General features: G+C 37.0%; 1 protein-coding gene across 3 annotated transcripts; it reads right to left on the bottom strand.

The window, feature by feature from the left end:
- Window positions 1-75: 75 nt before the first annotated feature.
- LOC136282938 (VPS35 endosomal protein-sorting factor-like) lies at window positions 76-18,030 on the bottom strand. Of its 3 annotated transcripts, none has more exons than XM_066171051.1 (40): window positions 17,890-18,030; window positions 15,843-16,006; window positions 14,192-15,140; window positions 13,875-13,965; window positions 13,371-13,571; window positions 13,096-13,209; window positions 12,939-12,972; window positions 12,409-12,482; window positions 11,999-12,067; window positions 10,772-10,831; window positions 10,386-10,470; window positions 10,131-10,208; window positions 9,474-9,570; window positions 9,218-9,265; window positions 8,813-8,906; window positions 8,088-8,165; window positions 7,915-7,960; window positions 7,591-7,667; window positions 7,427-7,473; window positions 7,281-7,337; window positions 7,076-7,130; window positions 6,582-6,662; window positions 6,301-6,336; window positions 6,022-6,075; window positions 5,638-5,718; window positions 4,986-5,048; window positions 4,790-4,875; window positions 4,439-4,519; window positions 4,254-4,317; window positions 3,944-4,042; window positions 3,572-3,649; window positions 3,374-3,488; window positions 3,134-3,190; window positions 2,733-2,815; window positions 2,280-2,417; window positions 2,082-2,109; window positions 1,736-1,854; window positions 1,402-1,445; window positions 955-1,057; window positions 76-578 (listed from the first exon to the last, which is right to left on the bottom strand). In XM_066171051.1, exons 3-40 carry the CDS (start codon window positions 14,278-14,280, stop codon window positions 483-485), a joined length of 3,000 nt encoding a protein of 999 aa, XP_066027148.1. In that variant the 5' UTR covers window positions 14,281-15,140; window positions 15,843-16,006; window positions 17,890-18,030; the 3' UTR covers window positions 76-482. The 3 variants fall into 3 exon arrangements, with proteins under 3 accessions (XP_066027148.1, XP_066027147.1, XP_066027149.1); XM_066171050.1 differs by lacking the exon at window positions 17,890-18,030 and adding an exon at window positions 16,965-17,091; XM_066171052.1 differs by lacking the exon at window positions 17,890-18,030 and adding an exon at window positions 16,965-17,091 and having other exon boundaries at window positions 14,192-15,137.
- Window positions 18,031-19,244: the final 1,214 nt, after the last annotated feature.

The following is a 19,244-nucleotide window of genomic DNA, read 5'->3' as shown; positions in this document are numbered from 1 at the left end:
AAAGGTACCTATCTGGTTATTGTTACCAAATACAATCGTGCTCCATTTTTACAGTCATTAACAGGACCATGAAGCTTTCCAGAGTATACATCTTTTCTAAGTAATTCCTTTGAGGATCACCGACTACAACTTCTCTCTGAAGTCATACACTCTTCAAAGAAATTGTTTAAGTCTCCATTGTTTGAACACACTTATGCTCAAAGAGTCGCTTTTAGGAGAAAGTGATTCCGCGGGAATACAGCGCGGTACTTTTTCTTGTAAGTCAAAGTCAATAAAAGCGTCCTACACTATGGAATACTCGAGGATTTTACATAAATCCCTGTTGTATCTACAGATCCCCTCTATGAAGACGAGATAGAATTGTTTTTTTAATAATCTGTTAATGAGGCTGTAATCAACTCTCTAAAATAACGCCGTAATTTCTTCTGAGTAATTACACTTTTAGTCATGGAATGAAACCGTTGCATAGGACGAAGGAACATTTAAATTTTTGTTTGTAGGTTCATTTTCTGTGCAATGGCCGCATATTCCTTGTGTCCCGAGGAACCTTTCTGTTTGACGTACTCAAGGGTGCGCATCTGTTGAAGTAACAAAAACAAAGAAATTAACAAGGCCATGAAGATTTCCACACATTGCCGATGGTCATTTGGGGGTTTGCGAAGATTACTAGGGATTACCGAGGTTTTTAAACGGAAAAGTAATTGTACTTTCGTCCATCGACCTAAATGACAGACTAGGAAATAAATTTTTCTTGGACGTAACATGTTATTCATCAAGTTAAATTTACGAGTGGATGCAGCGATCATCTAATTTTTGCTCTAACACTTTTATGGCGCGTTGCACTAACGGCTGCGGTCAGCGGTCATAGTAAGCAACTGTGTCCGCTGGTCTATGAGCTCGAAGTCTCTTTTAGTTATCATGTGTAGTTAGAGTTCTGATAGTATTTGTACTTACTGTGTATTTTGTGTTCCCATAGCCATGTTTCTGAGCGAGATTCCACAAGTTAAGGGCCAGTGTAGCTAACTGAGGTTGTGAAAGATCAGCATGACACAACAGCCTTGAAAACAATACAAAAAAATTGTCCAGTGAAGTATTCTAATGAAAAAGATTTATATCTTGTTGAACAACACTGACATCCAAAATAGCTCAAAATATTTTTAACCCAACAAGAAAGCATCGCATTTCTTTTGATAGTAAACATGGACAAATTCAAAGTGTTTTCCATCGCTACCTCAGAATAGACGAAAAACATACGGTATTTATAAAAGTTTTTTTTTCTGGTTTCAAAATTGTGCTTCTCCTGTCAATAGGTGCACCATGAAAGAGACCTCTAAGATCCACTGCGACGAAGTTAATTATCATTCAAAGACAAACATATAAACTAGGTTCACTTTTGCTGACCTGTTGAAGAACCCAATAGCTATAGCGGCCTGCTTTTTGAGCTCCTAACAATAAAGGACATAACAAGACTGTTATAGTATCTGTACAAACACTGTTCCTGCCTCAGCACAAACAAGGTTTTTCTTAGTGTTGCACAGAATTTTACACCTGCATCACTAAATTAGCATGGAAAGAAAGAAAAGTTTTAAGAAGTAAATAATTTTTTGATTTTAACAAAATCAATAAAAAATTAAGACTAACTGTATGTAATAAAGAATCCCTTAAAGTCATGCGATGGTTATAAAATGCTCAGTTATCGAGGCCTTTCAGCGTGGAAAATGTCAAGAAGACTTACCTCTTCGGAGGTCAAGGACTTTAAGTGTTCAAACACAGCCTCCATTAACGTAAAAACTAGTCGATTTATCTCTGCTAGAAATTTCTTATCACAACCGTACAATCTGTCATTCGAATCCACTGAAAACAAACAAACGAATCAATACATGAAAAAAGAAACATACAAATTATCTTATAAAATTAACCTAACTCGCTTTCTTTACGGTAAAGTGGAAAATTTTTTTCAACAAGCAACAACTCTTCCTTGTACTTTCAAATTCCTTGTTATCAAACCAAGATATTGTTTCATACTGAAAGAGAAAACGGGTGGAAATAGAGACGTTTAGATTAGGAACTTAATAACCTACCTTTACCAACATGATAAATGAAATATTCCTGCAAAGAGAGATGAACATTTCAGCCATACTTCTTTTCTATGAATGAATGTTTGCAAGGAAAAAGGAGTAAAAGCCTTTTACGAACAAATCGCGCGAGACTCGCGTGTATGCTCGTGAAGACCACGTGAACTTGAACGATCATACAGATACAATAACACACAAACCCACCTGACTCATGGCGGAGAGAAGGCAAACGGCATTTAGGTAAATACTCATTTTGGCGCCGCTGTTTATTTCCCAAGTGTACTCTTGTACAACATTAAGCAGGCCTCGAACAAGATGCAGCGCGCCTTGATCTGGCGAGTCCTGAAAAAAAATAATAAAATAAAAAAAGTGCACTCTGTAACAGAGCAATGATAAGGTGACAAAGGTAATACGGGACTGTATTGGTTTTGCCTCATTTCGAACTGTGATTGGTCTAGAAAAGTCAAGTCATCTATTCACCCAATCAGATGCAAGCCTAAAATAATAGCGACTTGGTGATTGGCGTTTCCCGCGCTTCTCTTAATTTTTCATTGGTTCCTAGTTACATCTACCGATTGTAATGACTACACTTTGGTGCACTCACTCACAGTTATCATTACCAACAAGAGCTGCAGTCATTATATCGTACAAACGTACCGGTACTACCAACAAGGTGGAGAAAAAGCTGTTCATGTAGGCAAGAAGGTATGGCTCCGACGATTTCACCTTATGGTCAATTTCTAGAAAAACAACGAAGAAAACACACAAACAAACATCACAGTTTTCGCTTGTTTGATCTCTTATTTCGGAATAATTCGACTTACATCCCTCTGACTTTCCTACGTTAAATATAAATATACAGGTGTTGTATTCGGGGGAAAGGATCTACAGGAACTATAAACTGAACGTTACCCCAATCAAACAAAACACCTTAGAAAAATAATGTTATCTATAGTTTTCTTTGTTTGTTTGATTCATCGTTACTTTCTCATTCATAACATTCCTACTACGAGCACGTACGAGGTAGATAGTTTTTTGTTCTGAATCAGTGATCTTACCAATCGTTCGTGGCACTTCAGCAACAAGACTGATCGCCGCTCTAAAAAATGCATCCGCTGAAACGTGAAATGCAAATGGCGTTACATCGTTTGGTTCTAAATGTTTCATTCCAATCAACAACAATTTTCCGTGACCAATGAAACGAATAAAACCATCGCTAAGAAGCATTGACTTCAAGTTGAGTTTAACGGTTGCTGTCTAACCAGATGCGCATGCCTATCCCATAGAGATCTACTGACCTTGACTGAGGGCTTGATTTGCCATGGCAACCTGTCCTGACAGGAGGTAGAGCTTGAGGCGAGAGAAAACGTCATCTATGGAGGGGATGGTAATGAAACAGTAGGCAACACAAGCCTGTAGGAGACAGGGCACAACAATGTTTAGTCAAATTATTGTAAGCACTGAGAGATAAAATCAAGCAAATCCTCTCCTCTTACTCTGATGAAGGACGCAGTCTTTCGAGTGTGGTTCCCTTTGACTACTTCTCGAGTTTTCATGGCGAGAAGATTAACACTCTGTTAACAAAGGCAAAAGGCACAAGAGCACCGTTATGACTACAGTAAACGATTGGGTGTGTCTATGACGCACGTGTGTCCTGGCAGATCTGATTTCATGAATTTCTGTGACGCTAAAAATGTCTCAAATCAAATACAAAACTTAAACCGAATCTAAAACCAAGCAGTTCGTTTTTTGCATTTTGAGCTCCATCGACACCTCGTGATATTTTCCTTTGCTATTAGCCGTTCTGGATATTTTAGTTTTTGCTTGTCGACAATCATCGACGCGCGCTCAAAATAAGATTTGATCACCTGCACGAGCATCACAAGAACAGCTTCTAGACTGGAGAAAGAGGAACGTGCATCCACAAAAGAATCCAGTTGCCTCTCAAAATCACGGCCAAAGTCAATCTGAAACGGTAAGTAAACTACTCAAGATCAATAGACTTTGAAATTGAAGATAAATCCTTATGATACTCTTCTCAGAGCAAAATTTCAGATATTTTTCTTATCAAAGACAAGACTCTTCATGTCCTATCAGAGCTTCAATATCGGCTTCCAGACACAAATGAAAACAAATTGTTGCGAATTATTGAAACGAACTACAATCCAAGATTCGTACCTTACGTAGGAATCCTGTGATCAGATGACCAATGACTCTCCTCTCGTCTATCAAGGTCAATGCACTGATGAAAATAAAGACAAGCATCTCATTAAAAAATTCTATTTTTTTCATCTTCTACAGTAGAAGAATCATTTTTTTTTATTTAGAATAACTACTGTGATGACAAACCGTTGGGCACTTACTTTACAGAGTCGTGCATCGTTTTACAAACATACAGCAAAGAGTTCACAACCACTGGGTCGTTCGTAGGTTCCTCTTGGTATCTGTCAAGGTGACCATAGTTTTTTTAATGCTCACATGTTAAATTAAAGTTATGCAAACAACTTAGTTTACCTTGTTGAACAGGCGTAATTCTTTGGAGATTTTCAGTCGAGCGGTGATAAGCACAACGGAAACGCGAGAAGAACCGAGGCGAACGCAAAGGGCGAGTCACTCCAGAAAAAACAACAACGATCAGAGGTTAAGCGAATAGCAAAATTAGATTTGTTGCTGCAGAAAATCACATTAGCATGCCTATAGAAAAAGCCACTCACTTAACAAAAGCTTCCACAATCAGTTTGCAAACATCCACTCTGATTGATTCTTTTTGAAACATGTCCAAGAAAGGAAGAAACTTATCCTAGAGAAAAAAGATACACACATAGAAAACCGATTTAAGTAATTCTACACGAAAGATATGTTTGTTTGGTTGGAAAGGAAACTAAATCAAACGTTCAGGAGTGAACTTACCATTGATACAAGAACAGAGAAGTCGTGCATGTGGTCTAGTACTTTGGAAATAATCGACTGAAGCTGTTGGAAACAAAGATAACGTTTATAATTATTATTATTATCATCATTTATATTTATTTTGCCATCTTGAAACTATTAATACTATATTTTCAGTTTGGAGAAAATACTGGGAAGCCCAGAGAAACCATGGGACTCGTTGAGTACGGGCCTCCTTAACTGGTGGTATATATTACTTACAATAACGCAGCGACAGCGGAGAAATAGGTAAAATGATATGATGAAAATAGCTAACCAAACAAAAATAGAGTAAAGCAAAACAATAAAAGGAAAAAAACGAATCAAGGCAGAGTAGAACCTAATAAAAGGACGTATTTTGAAATTTTTATTAAGACTTTTACACTTTTTGAACCTGAGATTTTGAATGTCTATGCTGAATGTCTGAGGACCTTGATACTGAAGTGGAAAAAGCTTTAAGTTGATTTTGCACGGAGGCACTTGAAAATAACTTTACGGTTAATCAAGTTTTTACAATGGCAAAGGGTTTGACAAGGCAAGGTTATTCCTATGTAATAGACTTTCATTGAGATTTAATTCTTTTGCTAGTGCATGGGTTGTTTATCTTACAAAGGATCATATTTTGCGGTAATACCTGAGGATAGTGTTGTTCAAATGCCCTTTCCGGTGTCATGTGCTTGATAACGTCTCCGATGAGGGTGTTGACTTCGCGTTTCTAAAGAGGGTTTTCAGTCATATACACATACTTTGATCATTGACAGTCCTTCAAAAATTATTGAATGCACGATTCAAGGATTGAAAATTTGTCTCCTAGATTTATTTCATTGTCGGCATTAGGAGATAGAGATTCGACTTTTGCGCCGAGATGTTCTAACGGAGCCGCACGAGTTTTAAGACAAGCAACCGTATTCTTTTTTTAATGCAATTAACTTAAGATTGGTGCTGGTTGGTTATCGTACAACTCTGATCGGTTTCCGACCCAGAGATACATAACTTTAAATAAGACAGTAACACTTACCGTGAAGTTCTTACAAACGTACTCTATCCAGGCCTCCGCACAGCCTATGTAGTCCTGAGAAAATCGGTGAAACGAGAGAAAGTTTTTGTAAACAAAAGAGGAATATTGATTAGCTCTTACAAAGTTGAGTGACACAGCAGATTTTTTTTTTTCGAATTTAACTACACTTACCTTACATCTGTTATGAAACCCTTTTAAACAATAGAACTTTAAAATGCTCTTATTACACAAAGTCAATAAATTACAGACGCTAGAGAAGTTTAAAGTAAGGTTACTCACAGGGGGATGTTTCATTTTCATTACAACCTTCCAAACCTTCAAAAGATAAAATATCACCACTATTAGTAACAAAGAAGTGTTTAAACATTGAGAGTTCTAAATAATTCGATTTCGCACATTTTGTATTCGCTTTCCCTTGCTTTTTTACTTTATTCTATTTACTACATTTATCTTTAGTCTTATGTCTTTCAGAATTGTCATGAAAAGTTTTAATTTCGGATGCAGAGTAACAAATTACGAATTTACAGAGTTAGCGGTAATTGAGGGTTGAAGCATCTAACCTCGCTAAGAATTTGTAGTCTCTGTGCTTCAGGCGGATCACATTGGCTCAAGTTCATCCCAAGTGATTTGTACAGGTGATGCTGGAGATGACAAAATAGATGCATTGTTATAGCGTAATTCCACGTAATTCAGCAGGTCGCCATTAAGAGATTGGTAGTGTTTATAGGGACAAATATTCAAATGACGTTAAAAGTAAATGAATTCCGGGACTGCATTCGTTTTGAGTTACTTTCGTGTTACAAAGCTCTCTAATTGGTCTTGAAAACTCCCACCACTCTCGCAGCCAATCAGGATGCAGAATTTAAGTAACCTGCTCACTTTCCCGCGCGGAAGGTCGCCTTAATGTACGTGTGCATAAGTTGAGTTTTGACTGTCTCCTGACAATGAGATGAGATGTCTTATAATACTTTGATTCGTCGTTGTGTACACTTGGGTTTCAGTTAAACTACACTCAGTTGAAAAGAGCTCTTCCTCACGATCAAGCCACAGTTACCTTTGGGAATCCTGCCTCCTCACAATTTCTTATCAGTTCAGTGAACTGCAGAGCCCTAAGGTGACACAAACGGGAAAAAGTCAAAATACACTGAGGAAAATGTCTTAAGAAATGTTTGCAATCTTGTTTCTAGAAACCAAATCGATTCCATGTTTATCACTTTCATAATAATAATTTATTATTTTATACTCCACTTTAGACCAACCTCTCAGCAATGTATTCTGGCTTAAACTCTGTGATGATTGAATTCAGAAGTAATGCACTGAAAAAAAAACAAACAAACAAACAAACCTCAGCAAAGTAATAATTCAAACTTGGTTCTCTCTCAATAAAATACACCACTTCACGCACCTGTTGCATTCCTTTTGACAACGATTTAAGATATCTGTAAGTGTAGACTAAGGAAGAAAACAGATTTATTAGGGAAAAAAAGGTACTGGTGACTTTATCACAAACTAAGTCCACCAAGCTAAACGTATGATACCCAAAGCACAAGGTCTATATATTTATCTCACCTCTGGGCTCTTCTCTGCAATACACTGTAGGATCCAGTCTAAAGCTGGCGGATACAACTGAAGGTACTGGTGCATTTCTGGAGAATTCACAATTAAAATGGATGGTTGATTTCTTTCAGAAGAGATAAAGTAGGAGCGATAACAGATGATATGGGATGGTGATGTCTTTGAGGTCAAATGGATTAAGATGGCAAACATATATCTCATAGGAACCTAATATATGGCTAACATGTAGCTTGGAAGCAAGCACTATGTTAACTGTACTTGGATTTTAAAAAAGCTACTGAAAGAAACTAACACGTTTCCTAAGGAAGTGTTACTTACCAAGCCTCTGCTCTGCCAGAATATTCTGCACTGTATCACCTTGAAGCTGAAATAATGAAGGGAGAGATAAAGTCACTTTCATGTCATAATCATCACTTCCATGAGCCAATTTACGGAGATGACCATAAGACAAGTTTCCAAAGCTTTTACCAGTACTCTAATTCAGCAGTCACCTGTTTATAGCTGACTATGAAACTGAACAAGTTTTCAATCAAATGATCACACACATCAGGTGCCACAAGGATACCAACCTAAAATAGTAGTGAAGAGAATGAAAAATAATATTGTCTATAATAACAGATCTTTCTGCATCAGTGCAGGAATACATATGTTTAGTTATAACTTTAAACTATGTTTACATGTTGTCTGACTGCGCCCCTAAAAAAATGCTATCTGGTGAGGGGTTTGGCTTAGTTTTTCCTGGACAAGTTTGGTGTGAAGTTCAAAACAAATAAAGAAACAGAAGCTGTTGATAAATATTCTAGAGAGACTGTATGAGAAAACTTATCTTGCTCAAGGAGAGCAACACAGTGGTGACAGTAAAGACTTACCCACTAAGCCACTGAATGTTACTTTACATGTATCTATAAAATCTTTTTGGGGAGACCTAATGATTAAAATGATTTACTCTGGATATAGAGGTCCAATTTCATGTCCCAGCTGGGGTCACTATGTCATGTTCTTGGATGAGACATTCCCTTATTGCCTGTCTCCACCCAGAGGTAAATGATATGGGTTCCTGTGAACATTCAGAGAAACCTAACATAATGAGAAGCAGTAAACTACAAGAGAAATGTATCCTGTCTAAGGGAAATAGAATTACTAGTGCAGTCTGTTCACTTAGTATAATGGAAACTGGAATAAGCTCTGGTTACACAGCTACTCTTCAGTCACTTACCCTACAGATGTAAGTTCTTGCATACACAGCAACCAGAGGGTCACCAATACCTCGTATCATCTTGGTGAGGCGAACAAGAGCTTGTGAAAACTCACTGGAATGTAAAATTAATTTGTAAATAATCAATGCGTAGGCAATTATGAGTAAAATATTTCAATTCCAAGATCAATATTTGTGGAAATTCAAGCATTGGAAATTAATATACCTATCTATTTTTACTAAGATAAAATTTTGTTGACCTGAAACAGGAATACAACTAACTTTTAAGAGCAATTTTTAGAGTTGAATACCAGTAAACATCTCTACTTTCAAGTGCTATGTACATAGAGAGTAAATAAAAAAAAACATCAAGAAACTCCATGCAATGCAACAGAACTTTTAACTCCTGATCACATGCATACTTACCCAGTTGTAAAGAAATTATAGCATTTCAATATAGCTGTCTCCACATAGCTTCAGTGTGTCAAAGAATATAAACTTTGTGCTGATGAGGCAAAAGCCGTGAGATATATCTCCACAGTATTTAAAGCATTATTTTAACCTTGAGGCTTATAATGAGGCAAAGGACAAGAATCAGTAATTAAAAAAAAGCAAACTATAATTCCTACTTCTGACATGATTCCAATCTCATGTATCATGATAAAGGAAATTTCAAGGATACAACCGAGGAATAAGTTCTCGCACTGAAGCAATCTTGTAAAACCAGTTCCTACAAGTTTCCTTAGCTGAGTCTGGCACCTGGTCAGGTGTGAAGTTTTCTGAAAAAAGAGAAATGAAAATTACAAATAAGAGTTGTTGACTGCATTTAACTAAATCTAAAACTGTTCATGAAACTTTAAGCAGTGAGCCAAGTTTTGAATAAAAGCTGGGAAGAGGCTTAACTGAGGGACAGGAACACTTTTCTAGAAGAGTTTGAAATTGAAGGTCCTTAGGAGATTACTGGGTTAAAGTATTTTCTGAGCAAATATTTTCAATATAGGGATACATGTTGTTTGCAAACAAAACATGCTTGTGTTGAAAATAGTGATAGTGTGTCATGAGGACAAGTGGACTTAGAAGTTCAAAAGAATGTGAATAGTGGCCACAAAGACAACTCAGATATGATAAGCTATACCATAAGTTGTGGACTAAGTAGAACTTCCCTTCTGAAACAATTGTAAGCTCCACTTGGCTAGCTGTTTATTGTACCCAAAAACCATCAGTGAATGGTTATAGAGTCAAAGTGATCATTTAAAGTAACATGCACAGAGATCATATTCATGACAGATTTTAAGTATCACTTAAATAGAAATGGTTTTATTGGTCTCAAAATCCTTACCTGGAAGCATGGTGGGTATATTACTGCCTGGTGTAAAAGTACTTGATTTGCGGAAAATTCTTTCATACACAAGCTTCCCTGTGAAAGAACATTCACATTTTTTAGGACAATCCAGCCAGAGTTCATGCTTACTCCAGACAACCCAGACCTTGACTCCTTGGACATACCACAGGAGCACATGTACATGTAATATGTCAGAAAAAGAATATAATTGCAAAACTGAATTCACTCTGTCAGAACTTTAATCTAACTTACCAAATGTGTCCAGTATGTCAGTCACAAGCACAAACTTGCTTGGGTAAAACTGAATTACAGACACATCAGCGAGAAGCTTTGCACACTAAAAGAAAAACATCAATTAGACATGAACTCAAGTGACCAGGAAAACAGAACACTCTGCTTTTCAGGCACCCATTGCAAAACTTTTCCCTGTGATCATTACACATGAATTTCAGAACTGTGTTTAATGACACAACTCAAAATTTCCCTCATGAATTGTTCTCACTCTACCTCTACACAGGATCCTTTCAATTCTTTGATCAATAATGGCAGCAACACATTAACCTTTTTTTCAAATATGTGTTCTTAAATATCTTGTGTCTTTCTTGGTGTTTAATACAGTTTAACTGAGTTGTACAGACCTGAATGGCAATCTTGAGAGCCTTCACCCTCTGATCTGATTCCCAAGCAGTGATCAAGGCCTATTAAGAAAAATAATCCACAAAAAATGAGTATTGCAATGGAATGTTTTCGGAGAGCAGCCTAATCAATCATCCTTCAAGATTAAATAATGATACAAAATAGCAACACAACTTAAAGTAGATAAAGACATATTTGTCTTGTCACAAGCCTGGGACAAAGAAACAATTCTGAGTCCCTATGAGGAATCAAATCTCAGATCTTTGAATTCCACACTCCAATGCTCTACCACTGAGCCTCAGAGACTCTACAGTGAGTGAGGTCTACTACAAAATTCATATGACACATATGCTAACTGCTAGGATCAGCTTTGTCAATAGCATCATGTTTGTAAGTGGAGTAAGAGAGATGGTAAGTTTTGAGCTTGGTAAAGAAATAGAAAAAGATCTGTTTTGTCTTTTCACTAGTGTGGGACAAAGAAAAAATTCAGAGTTCCTATGAGGAATCAAACCTCACACCTGCAGTAATAGACCTTGTTCGGCATAAAGTCTCTGTGGTTCAGTGGTAGAACATCGGAGCCCAGAATCCAAAGATCGGAGGTTTGATTCCTCATGAGGACTCAAAATTTGTTATTTGTCCCATGCTTGTGACAAGAGGAAAAACATCTTGCTCCATTTCTTTACTGAGCTCAAAATATTTGAGCTCAGTAAAGAACTATTTCTCTATTTTTAACTTGAAGTGTTAAAAGATTGAGATTACTCATTGAGGTGAATTCATGAGTGATTAATTTAGCAGTCTCGTTTGTATCACAATGCTGTTTCCTTAAAATGTAGACCATGACATTTTCACAGTATACTGCAAATCCTCTGAGGGTGCCTGGTTGTTTGTCACATTGTGAAGCATTACTCTCCACAAAGATCAACTGATTTTCATCAACATTCCAACTGATCCTGCATTGAGACGACTTAAATGAGGGATGTTATGAAAGAGACCTAGGTCAGTAACAGTTCCTCAGTACCCTGAGTAGAAGGCATCAGCCAAGCCAAGATATGGCATTGTGTTCTCTGATCATGACTTGAGTTTAGTGTGTCTGGACATAGCTTTCTACAATCCATAACAATCCTTTCTACATGTAAGACAACACACTTCCATGCAAATACATTGTATGACTGAGTTTAACCCCCTAATTCAAACCATTAGTAGTAAGAACAAAAAAATAAGCTTTTCACCTGGTTTAGCTCTTCGATTCTCTTGACATAATCCTGCTGACTCAGATTCAGCATTTCTTTGACTGAGCCCTACAAAATATAGCAGAGATTTCTTTTACATGTTGCATACATGTTGTAGAGAAATGGAAATCAAACTAGTCAGAATCCTTAAGATTCACAAATGAATAACATCAGTAGAATAAATATTGGAAGAACTAGGAAAGATGATAAACACACTCCTATAAATAGAAACCTCTCCTATCCAATATCTCTGTGACAACATAATTTATTTGATAAATTATTATATTACGTTTGAAATAAGTTTCTTCCTTTCAAACATTAAATGATACAAAACTTTTCTTTCCCAACCCATTCCTAGCAACAAATACTGTGTTTCACTAAATATATTTTGATTCAATCTTCTTCCTTACTTCTTCAAAGTCATCTAACTGTTCTAGTCTGTGCTTGACTTTATCTGCAACTGTTGTTTGCTGCTTGATTACCACTGAAAAATATTGAACAAAAAAGAGACTTATTTTTTGTTGATTTCTACAAATTAATTTTGCACTCTATGAATTTATTACATTTCAAATTCCAGACATTCCATTTCTAGCATTCTGATTGGTTCACTCAGCTTTGGTTATCAGCCCATATACAGAATCATCTCATTTGAAAAAAAATTTCCCCAAGTGTTGCTAAGTTGGATTTACCTAGGCTGGAAAAAAACACTTCTATTAAGCATTGTGGACAATTTAATATGATAAAACACTAACTACATTTTGCACTTGTTGGGTGCAAGATTTGTTGAAGCCAATTTGGTGCTATGCATCTTGTTGGCTATCAACCATCTCATATCTGACATTATTGTTAAATATCATTGACAACCTTCATTAAATATTAGTTCCCAATGTTAGCATTATTAAAATAGTACAAGAGAAGGATAGTTATTTGAACAACTCACTCTTTTCAGATTTTTCAGATGATGACAAGAAACTCTGTCAAGAAAAATAAATTTATCACTATTAGTAGATGGTACCAAAAGTAAGATCAGCAAAATTATGCAACACTGAAAATAAGTGAATCCCTAAACACTGAACTGCAACATGTAGTTAGCTTACCGTGCTAATGGACAGTTTTTGTGAGGTTGTATATTTAGCAAGGATTCCTGCTCTCTTCTTGAGCCATGGTTTAAAGTCACTTTGGCTTTTTTCTTTATTAGATACAGAGGATGACTGAGGAAACAAAAAAGTAATAAAACTGTTAGTAAGTCATTTCGCCGGTCTAAAGTCATCCCCTTCTGATTTGATTTTATGGTAAAAACTACATACAAAAAAAACTTGATCTGTACGAATTTATTGCAGTAAAACATAAAGTAAACACAATGAGTACAAACCTGTTCTTTCTTTGATGCTGGTGCGGAAACTGATGATGTTTTCTTTGTACTGGCTTCCTGAGCAGCAAACATTGACAATGGATCCAGCCCATCAAACGCGTCAGGTTTTGCTTGAATCAAACTCGAAGGATCAGCTGCAGGAGTGCCTTTAGATAAACTATCAGAAGGAGTGCTCGATTTTTTGCGACTGTTATCAACGTTCTGCAAGAAACGTTTTCAAGTGTGAAAGAATTGTATACCTTTAAATCACATCGAAAACAAAGGTTACTGGGTTGGTTGACTGCGAAGTCTACAAAGTTTTTTCCTGTTTTTCGTTTAAATATTTCATAAAATTACTAAGAAGGCAGTTAAACATTTCACTACTTAATTTCTGCCATTACAAGAGTAAAGAATGACAAAGTGTTGATTTCTCTGGATATAAATTTAACCATGGGTATGGGGAGCTGAGGAGATCAGCTCCAGCAAGATTAGTGTTTTGTCTTAGCTTCATTTTCTCCTACTTACAATCACAGAACCCAGTTTCAGTGGATGATCGATTGCTGTCTCACTCGGAAGCACGTTTTTCTCCCTTTCATATTTCCTGGTACGAGCAACCCTGTGGAAAGGAGAGCGAGATTGTTAACTGGGTAAATTAGCAGTCTCCCAGTATCATGTCTATCTTTCCAACAGTTTACTATAAAAATTATGATTGTCTCTTAGAAAAAAAGTTTTATCACCCAATAGTGAAAAATCAATGTTACAAAGTAGGTCTAAAGGAAGAAAACAGTTGAAAAGGTTGAAAATTGTCCAGAAGCGAACTATTTCCCCGTGATATCACTTACCATTCGCAGGCCGCCATGTTGTTTTCGCTTAGACACCGCTCCTTCCCGGGCGGTGTCTTAGACGGGATCATGGTCACGCAAAAAGTCATAACACAATCTTCCCTGAACGGTGTTTGAAACAGATATAAATATTATGAGCAATACATTGGACATGCAAACATCTATAAGCAAGAGTCGTTATTCTAGTCGAGTGCACTGTGCCTAATTGGAGATATCATAACCATTTGGATTGTTATTTTTTTGCAGGATAATAAAAGGAAGGTCTGCAGAAGTACAAAGACATTTTGCATACTGTCACGTTTTTAGAATTTTTTAGAGGCCAACCTGGACTAATTGAGCTTGGCCTTTAAATTTTCGAGTGTTTGTTACATGCGACTATCTACATAATTTTAGAAAATTATCGAAAGAATAATGAAGGAGTTCAGGGGCTGTCAAATTCTAACTGTTGCATTAGTTGTTGTTACTTTTGAGTGCATCACGCAACGCGGCTATGCCTAGTCTTTGTCTCACCTTTTTAGGACAAACGCTTTATGTTGGAGGAAAAGGATTCCTCAGGCAGAATGAAAGTGTACAAGTGGCTATAAGTGCTACTTTACTAATTTCGCCCTCTCTTCAACACTCCAAACAGCCAACAACCGCAGTCATTGTTTCTCATTTGTATATTTATTCACAATAATTACATCACGCATATTCATCGAGTTCTTTGGTAAAAATCATTAAAAACGAAGGCTCTTAACTGATATCCGAAATGAAAACGTACGTTTTTAATGATTTAAAACCAGATAACGATTTTTGCACAAGATATCTTTTTGTACTTGTTAGGCTTCTGGTTAAATAAATAGCAAGGCCACATTCACGATAATTTATTCCGACATTTCCTTATCGTTCAATTTGTCTTCTTCTTTGTTGTCGTCTTCCATCCATGACCAGAGCATATCATTCAAACCTTCTAAAACACAAAGGGAATATGTAAATTAATGTTTTTTTTCTATGATTCAGATACTCGCTACTAATTTATCAAGACTATGATCATTGAGGCATTAAACTTTTCTTCTTTATTCATAGCCCAGGGGTAGAGAATTTTTCTTTTTGGGTTGGGGGGGGGGGGGGGAATCACATAGTTTTCAGACAAAACAGAGGCGAATTAGTGATCGCCAACAGTATAAAGTAAGGGAGGGGTGGACAATAGAAAATCGACTTCCAATTGACTGCCAATGAGCTGAGGGGGATTCATCAGAGTGTTGCAGAACCTAAAAGGGGGGTCAGATTAATTTTTATCGAGACAAAACGAAATCCCCCCCCCCACTTCCTTCCCCGTTGCCTTTTTACGTGCTTCAAACCTAGGAAAGTCTCCTTTAGATCCACGTATAGACAGTTACTACATTCCATTCTGCCCGCCCCATTCCCCCCCTCCCCCTCCCGTACCAATCGGCGGTAAGGCAGGCTCTTGATGTATCACGTTGCATTTGAGAAAACACTTTGTTTGCTCCCAGTCATTTTTAAAAAGGAAGTCTTATTTTGTTTAGCTTCTGTTAGATTTAATCTAATTTTCTAGTTTAATTTTACAGCAACTTGTTCTGTAAACAAGGCAAATTAAGAAGCATCAATACACGGTTCACTAATGGGATGTTTGAGTACGTACACTATTTACCTTTGAGACCACGCGTGTTTGCTAAGCGAGCTTTCCAAAGTGAAGAACGTTTCTTGTGTAAAACTGCCCCTCGTTTTCCCCCTGTACGAAGGAAATAAGCTCTTGTAGAGATGACAAATGTGACCAAGAGGATAAATGCAATTAGTCGGTGATTCATGGTACTCCTGCCAAATTGAAACAAGATGGAGAGAAGCTCAATTGCTTGGAAAGTAATAAACATGATTTCCTTAATTCAATCAGGAAAATGACAAAAGCGAGTCACTACTGACATATTTATATTACAGACTACGAGAATGCACCATTACAAAGATCAATCAACTGGTGAAGCAATGGAAACACCGTTTACATTCGCCAAAAAAAAAAATTTAACATCTTTGAAACAGTTTTCTTATACTTTTCAATCCGATGTAATTGAAAGGGACTATTTGATTTGTATCGCTGTGTCCATTTTCAGTCTTGTATGCTCATGTGTGGGCATCAAAGGGCATTTTTGCCTCTTACCACTCAGAGGGGTGGGAAAGCACAAAAGCTTTTGCTCAGGATTATGGCCGATATTCGAATATCTGAGTAAACTTCCATAACCATGACCCGAGCCATAAAATATTTCCTAACAGTTTATCCATAGAATTGATAAATTCCGACTTAAGTAGTCAAAATAAAAGTTTACGTAACAGTTGAGCAGAGCAATGGTCATTAAAGCAACCAAGAAAAGGGTATTTCGTCATGCGTGCTTTCAAAACGAAAGGTTTCCTTTTGGCCGCACTTTAACTGTAAGAAAGAAGGATGATTAATTCTTTGGATTAAACGCCTTTTTAACTTTCCAGACTGCTTGATACTCAGGCGCGTACGGAGATATTAAGAAACTGGAATTCTTTTAACCGCAAAGTGACAAGAGGAAATGTTCTCCAAAAAGCGGGCATATCCTTTAGAGAACCTGCTCAGAGAGAGAAACTAAAGCTTGTCATATGAGTTCTCAAGCTCTTAGCTGGGGCTTTAGTTAACAGTAGTCATTACACGAAGTTGTTCAAGTTCCTTCTAAGAATAACCAGCAAGTAAAGCGTATAAGTTTCTTGTAGAACTGGAATGAGTTTACCAAAACTAGTTCTCAAATTAGTTTTTTACCTTAGGTTATAGCTGTGCCGGCTTACGATTTTGCTACCCAGTCTTCAAAATCTTATTCGAGGCAAAATGAGGCTTCACCACGCTTTCCTTATCTAGTAACCATTGATGCAGCTGCTTCACTTTAAAAAGCAAACTAAATTGTTCCATCTTTCCTGTCTCTTATTTTCCAAGAGGAAATTAACTTGTTTGCATAAAACAGGAGTTTTAACTGTATTGTCAACAGCGAGATTAGTTGTGCCGGAAGGCGTAGACTAAACCATTAGCGAAACTTTGAAATGGAGATTCATTTCCTCAGCTGTCGATAACTTTGTTTGCGAATTGACAAATACTTAACGAATTCTCACTGGAAATTGAATATACCATTAATTGCTTTTGTTACCGCGCTTACAAGTGGAAAAAGTCCGCTTTGAAAAATTAGGTGTGACACGCATTCCCAAGCTCAACAAAGTTGAAGCATCACAAGTCAAACTTTTGTCCTTTTCGTGGTTTGGAATTATTTTGACATTTTGATGAAGGAATTATTTAATTTGTTTTATTAGTTTGACATAATTTTATATGCAATTAAGCTTGATTGATGGATGTGTTGAATTATCTTTGATGTTACCTCTGTGCGCGCCTTGGACATAAACTAATAAAGATCTAAGAAAAAAACTGTCATCTTTGTAAACCTAACAGAAGATTAGAGCAGAAGGCGATCAAAATATGAAATTTTTCAGTTAACGATGTCATCATACTTCCAATATGGTACTTGTTTTAGTGATTCGAGATTATATTGCATTGTGGCACAAATTGTATTTGATCAAAATATGGACTTTTGTGTGAAGTGCGAAAGTCTGACGTACCCAGAAACTATCACACTGTAAATGCAGTTTTTTCCTCTTACTATCCTACTAAGGTCTCAGATATGTAAACTGGAATTGTGTACCTTTAATATGCAACTGGCTGGAGCGGAACGGAGGTAAAGCAAGCGCTCAGCTAAAACGACCCCACCGAGAAATAAAACTGCTAACCAAAAATGTCTCAGCCGAGCTTTTGAGCTTTGATTTTCTTTGCTCGTAGAAAATTTTGGTGAGAACTTATTTGATCATCATCGAGATGTTTTGATAGTGGACTTAACTTAGGCCTTTAACTCCCAAGATTTCATTGGTAATTCTCCTTACTTTCTACCATACAATTCAGTTGTGATTTTAGTTTGGAGAATTCGGAATTGGATCAACCAATAATCCTCTAACTGATATTTTTCTTTATTCTCATTACTTGTCTGCTTGATATCGTACTGATAGTTTAAGGAGAAATTCTGTCTTGGTCGCTGATGGGACTTATATGGTTAAACAGCAGGAATTTTTTTCAACTTGGCCTTCCCTAAAATCGGATCCTCACAAGGTTCTTCACAAATGTATCCAGAGCTCATATCCAAACAGGCTGTCGGAGCTTCAGCACGGAAAGTTGGGGTCAAAATGAAAACCAGTGCTAATTGTAATAACTTTAAGACAGCCAGAGGAGAATTGTTAAAGTGAACTGACTCAGTAAAGCTAGAATTTCAACCGGGCCGGTTTGTTTTTGTTTTTGTTTTTGTTTTTTTCTTTTTTTGCATCAATGCGCCCCTTCGTACACGAATGCAGTTTGCATGTTTTATTAATTAGCTACCGCTAACAGCTGAGACGAGATATCTCGAGTTTAGGCGGTGGTCGTCCGTTTCGGAAAAATTGGTTCTCTCTTCATAACTGTTCACGTCACAGTAGTGAGATCTAGTTCTCAGACAGGAAAAAACAAGTCATCATGTAATGCATTTTGATTTTTATGGAATGTAAAGAAACTTGTCATGTTGATTCACAATAATTTCAATGAAAAGCCCCGTTTGTTTTTGATGTAAAATGTCGGATGGCTCTACCCACTCATAAAGGAATCATGCTCGCCGGAATGACGTCCTGTATTTAGGTACCCGGGGAACCAGTCTTAATTTTATCGCTCGAGAGGGGGGTGGGGGGGGGGCGAGCATTCTGGTTTTGTTCTGATAATGTTTATCAAATCCCCCCATAAGGCTCTTTTGGTATCTTTGAGGGAGAGCGCTTATCGGAAACAGGGCACTTAATGAGGACCAGGCACTTATTTCCTTTTTTTGAGAAATAGCAGAAAGCAGTCGTCCCAAAATTTTACGACGGGATCTGTTTGAAGGAACTGTGCACTCACGGGTACCTGATGGAGACGAAGACCACCAAGGAAACTGAACCACGGTTTATCTTATTGCAAATTTATTCTAACAGTACTACTACTGAAACT

This window comes from Pocillopora verrucosa, chromosome 8 (genome assembly GCF_036669915.1).
Source record: "Pocillopora verrucosa isolate sample1 chromosome 8, ASM3666991v2, whole genome shotgun sequence".
Taxonomy (NCBI): Eukaryota; Metazoa; Cnidaria; class Anthozoa; order Scleractinia; family Pocilloporidae; genus Pocillopora; species Pocillopora verrucosa.
Note: the sequence above shows the minus strand (reverse complement) of the source record. Positions and strands in the feature narration are given on the sequence as shown.

What these genes read in the sequence shown, in the direction of transcription:
- LOC136282938 (XM_066171051.1), bottom strand. Translation starts at nt 14,280, where the DNA reads ATGACTTTTTGCGTGACCATGATCCCGTCTAAGACACCGCCCGGGAAG. An exon ending in TTGCAGAGAAGAGCCCAGAG is followed by an intron (nt 7,474 to 7,590) that starts GTGAGATAAATA and finishes TTTCTTCCTTAG; the next exon opens with TCTACACTTACAGATATCTT. An exon ending in ATTGTGGAAGCTTTTGTTAA is followed by an intron (nt 4,520 to 4,789) that starts GTGAGTGGCTTT and finishes TCACCTTGACAG; the next exon opens with ATACCAAGAGGAACCTACGA.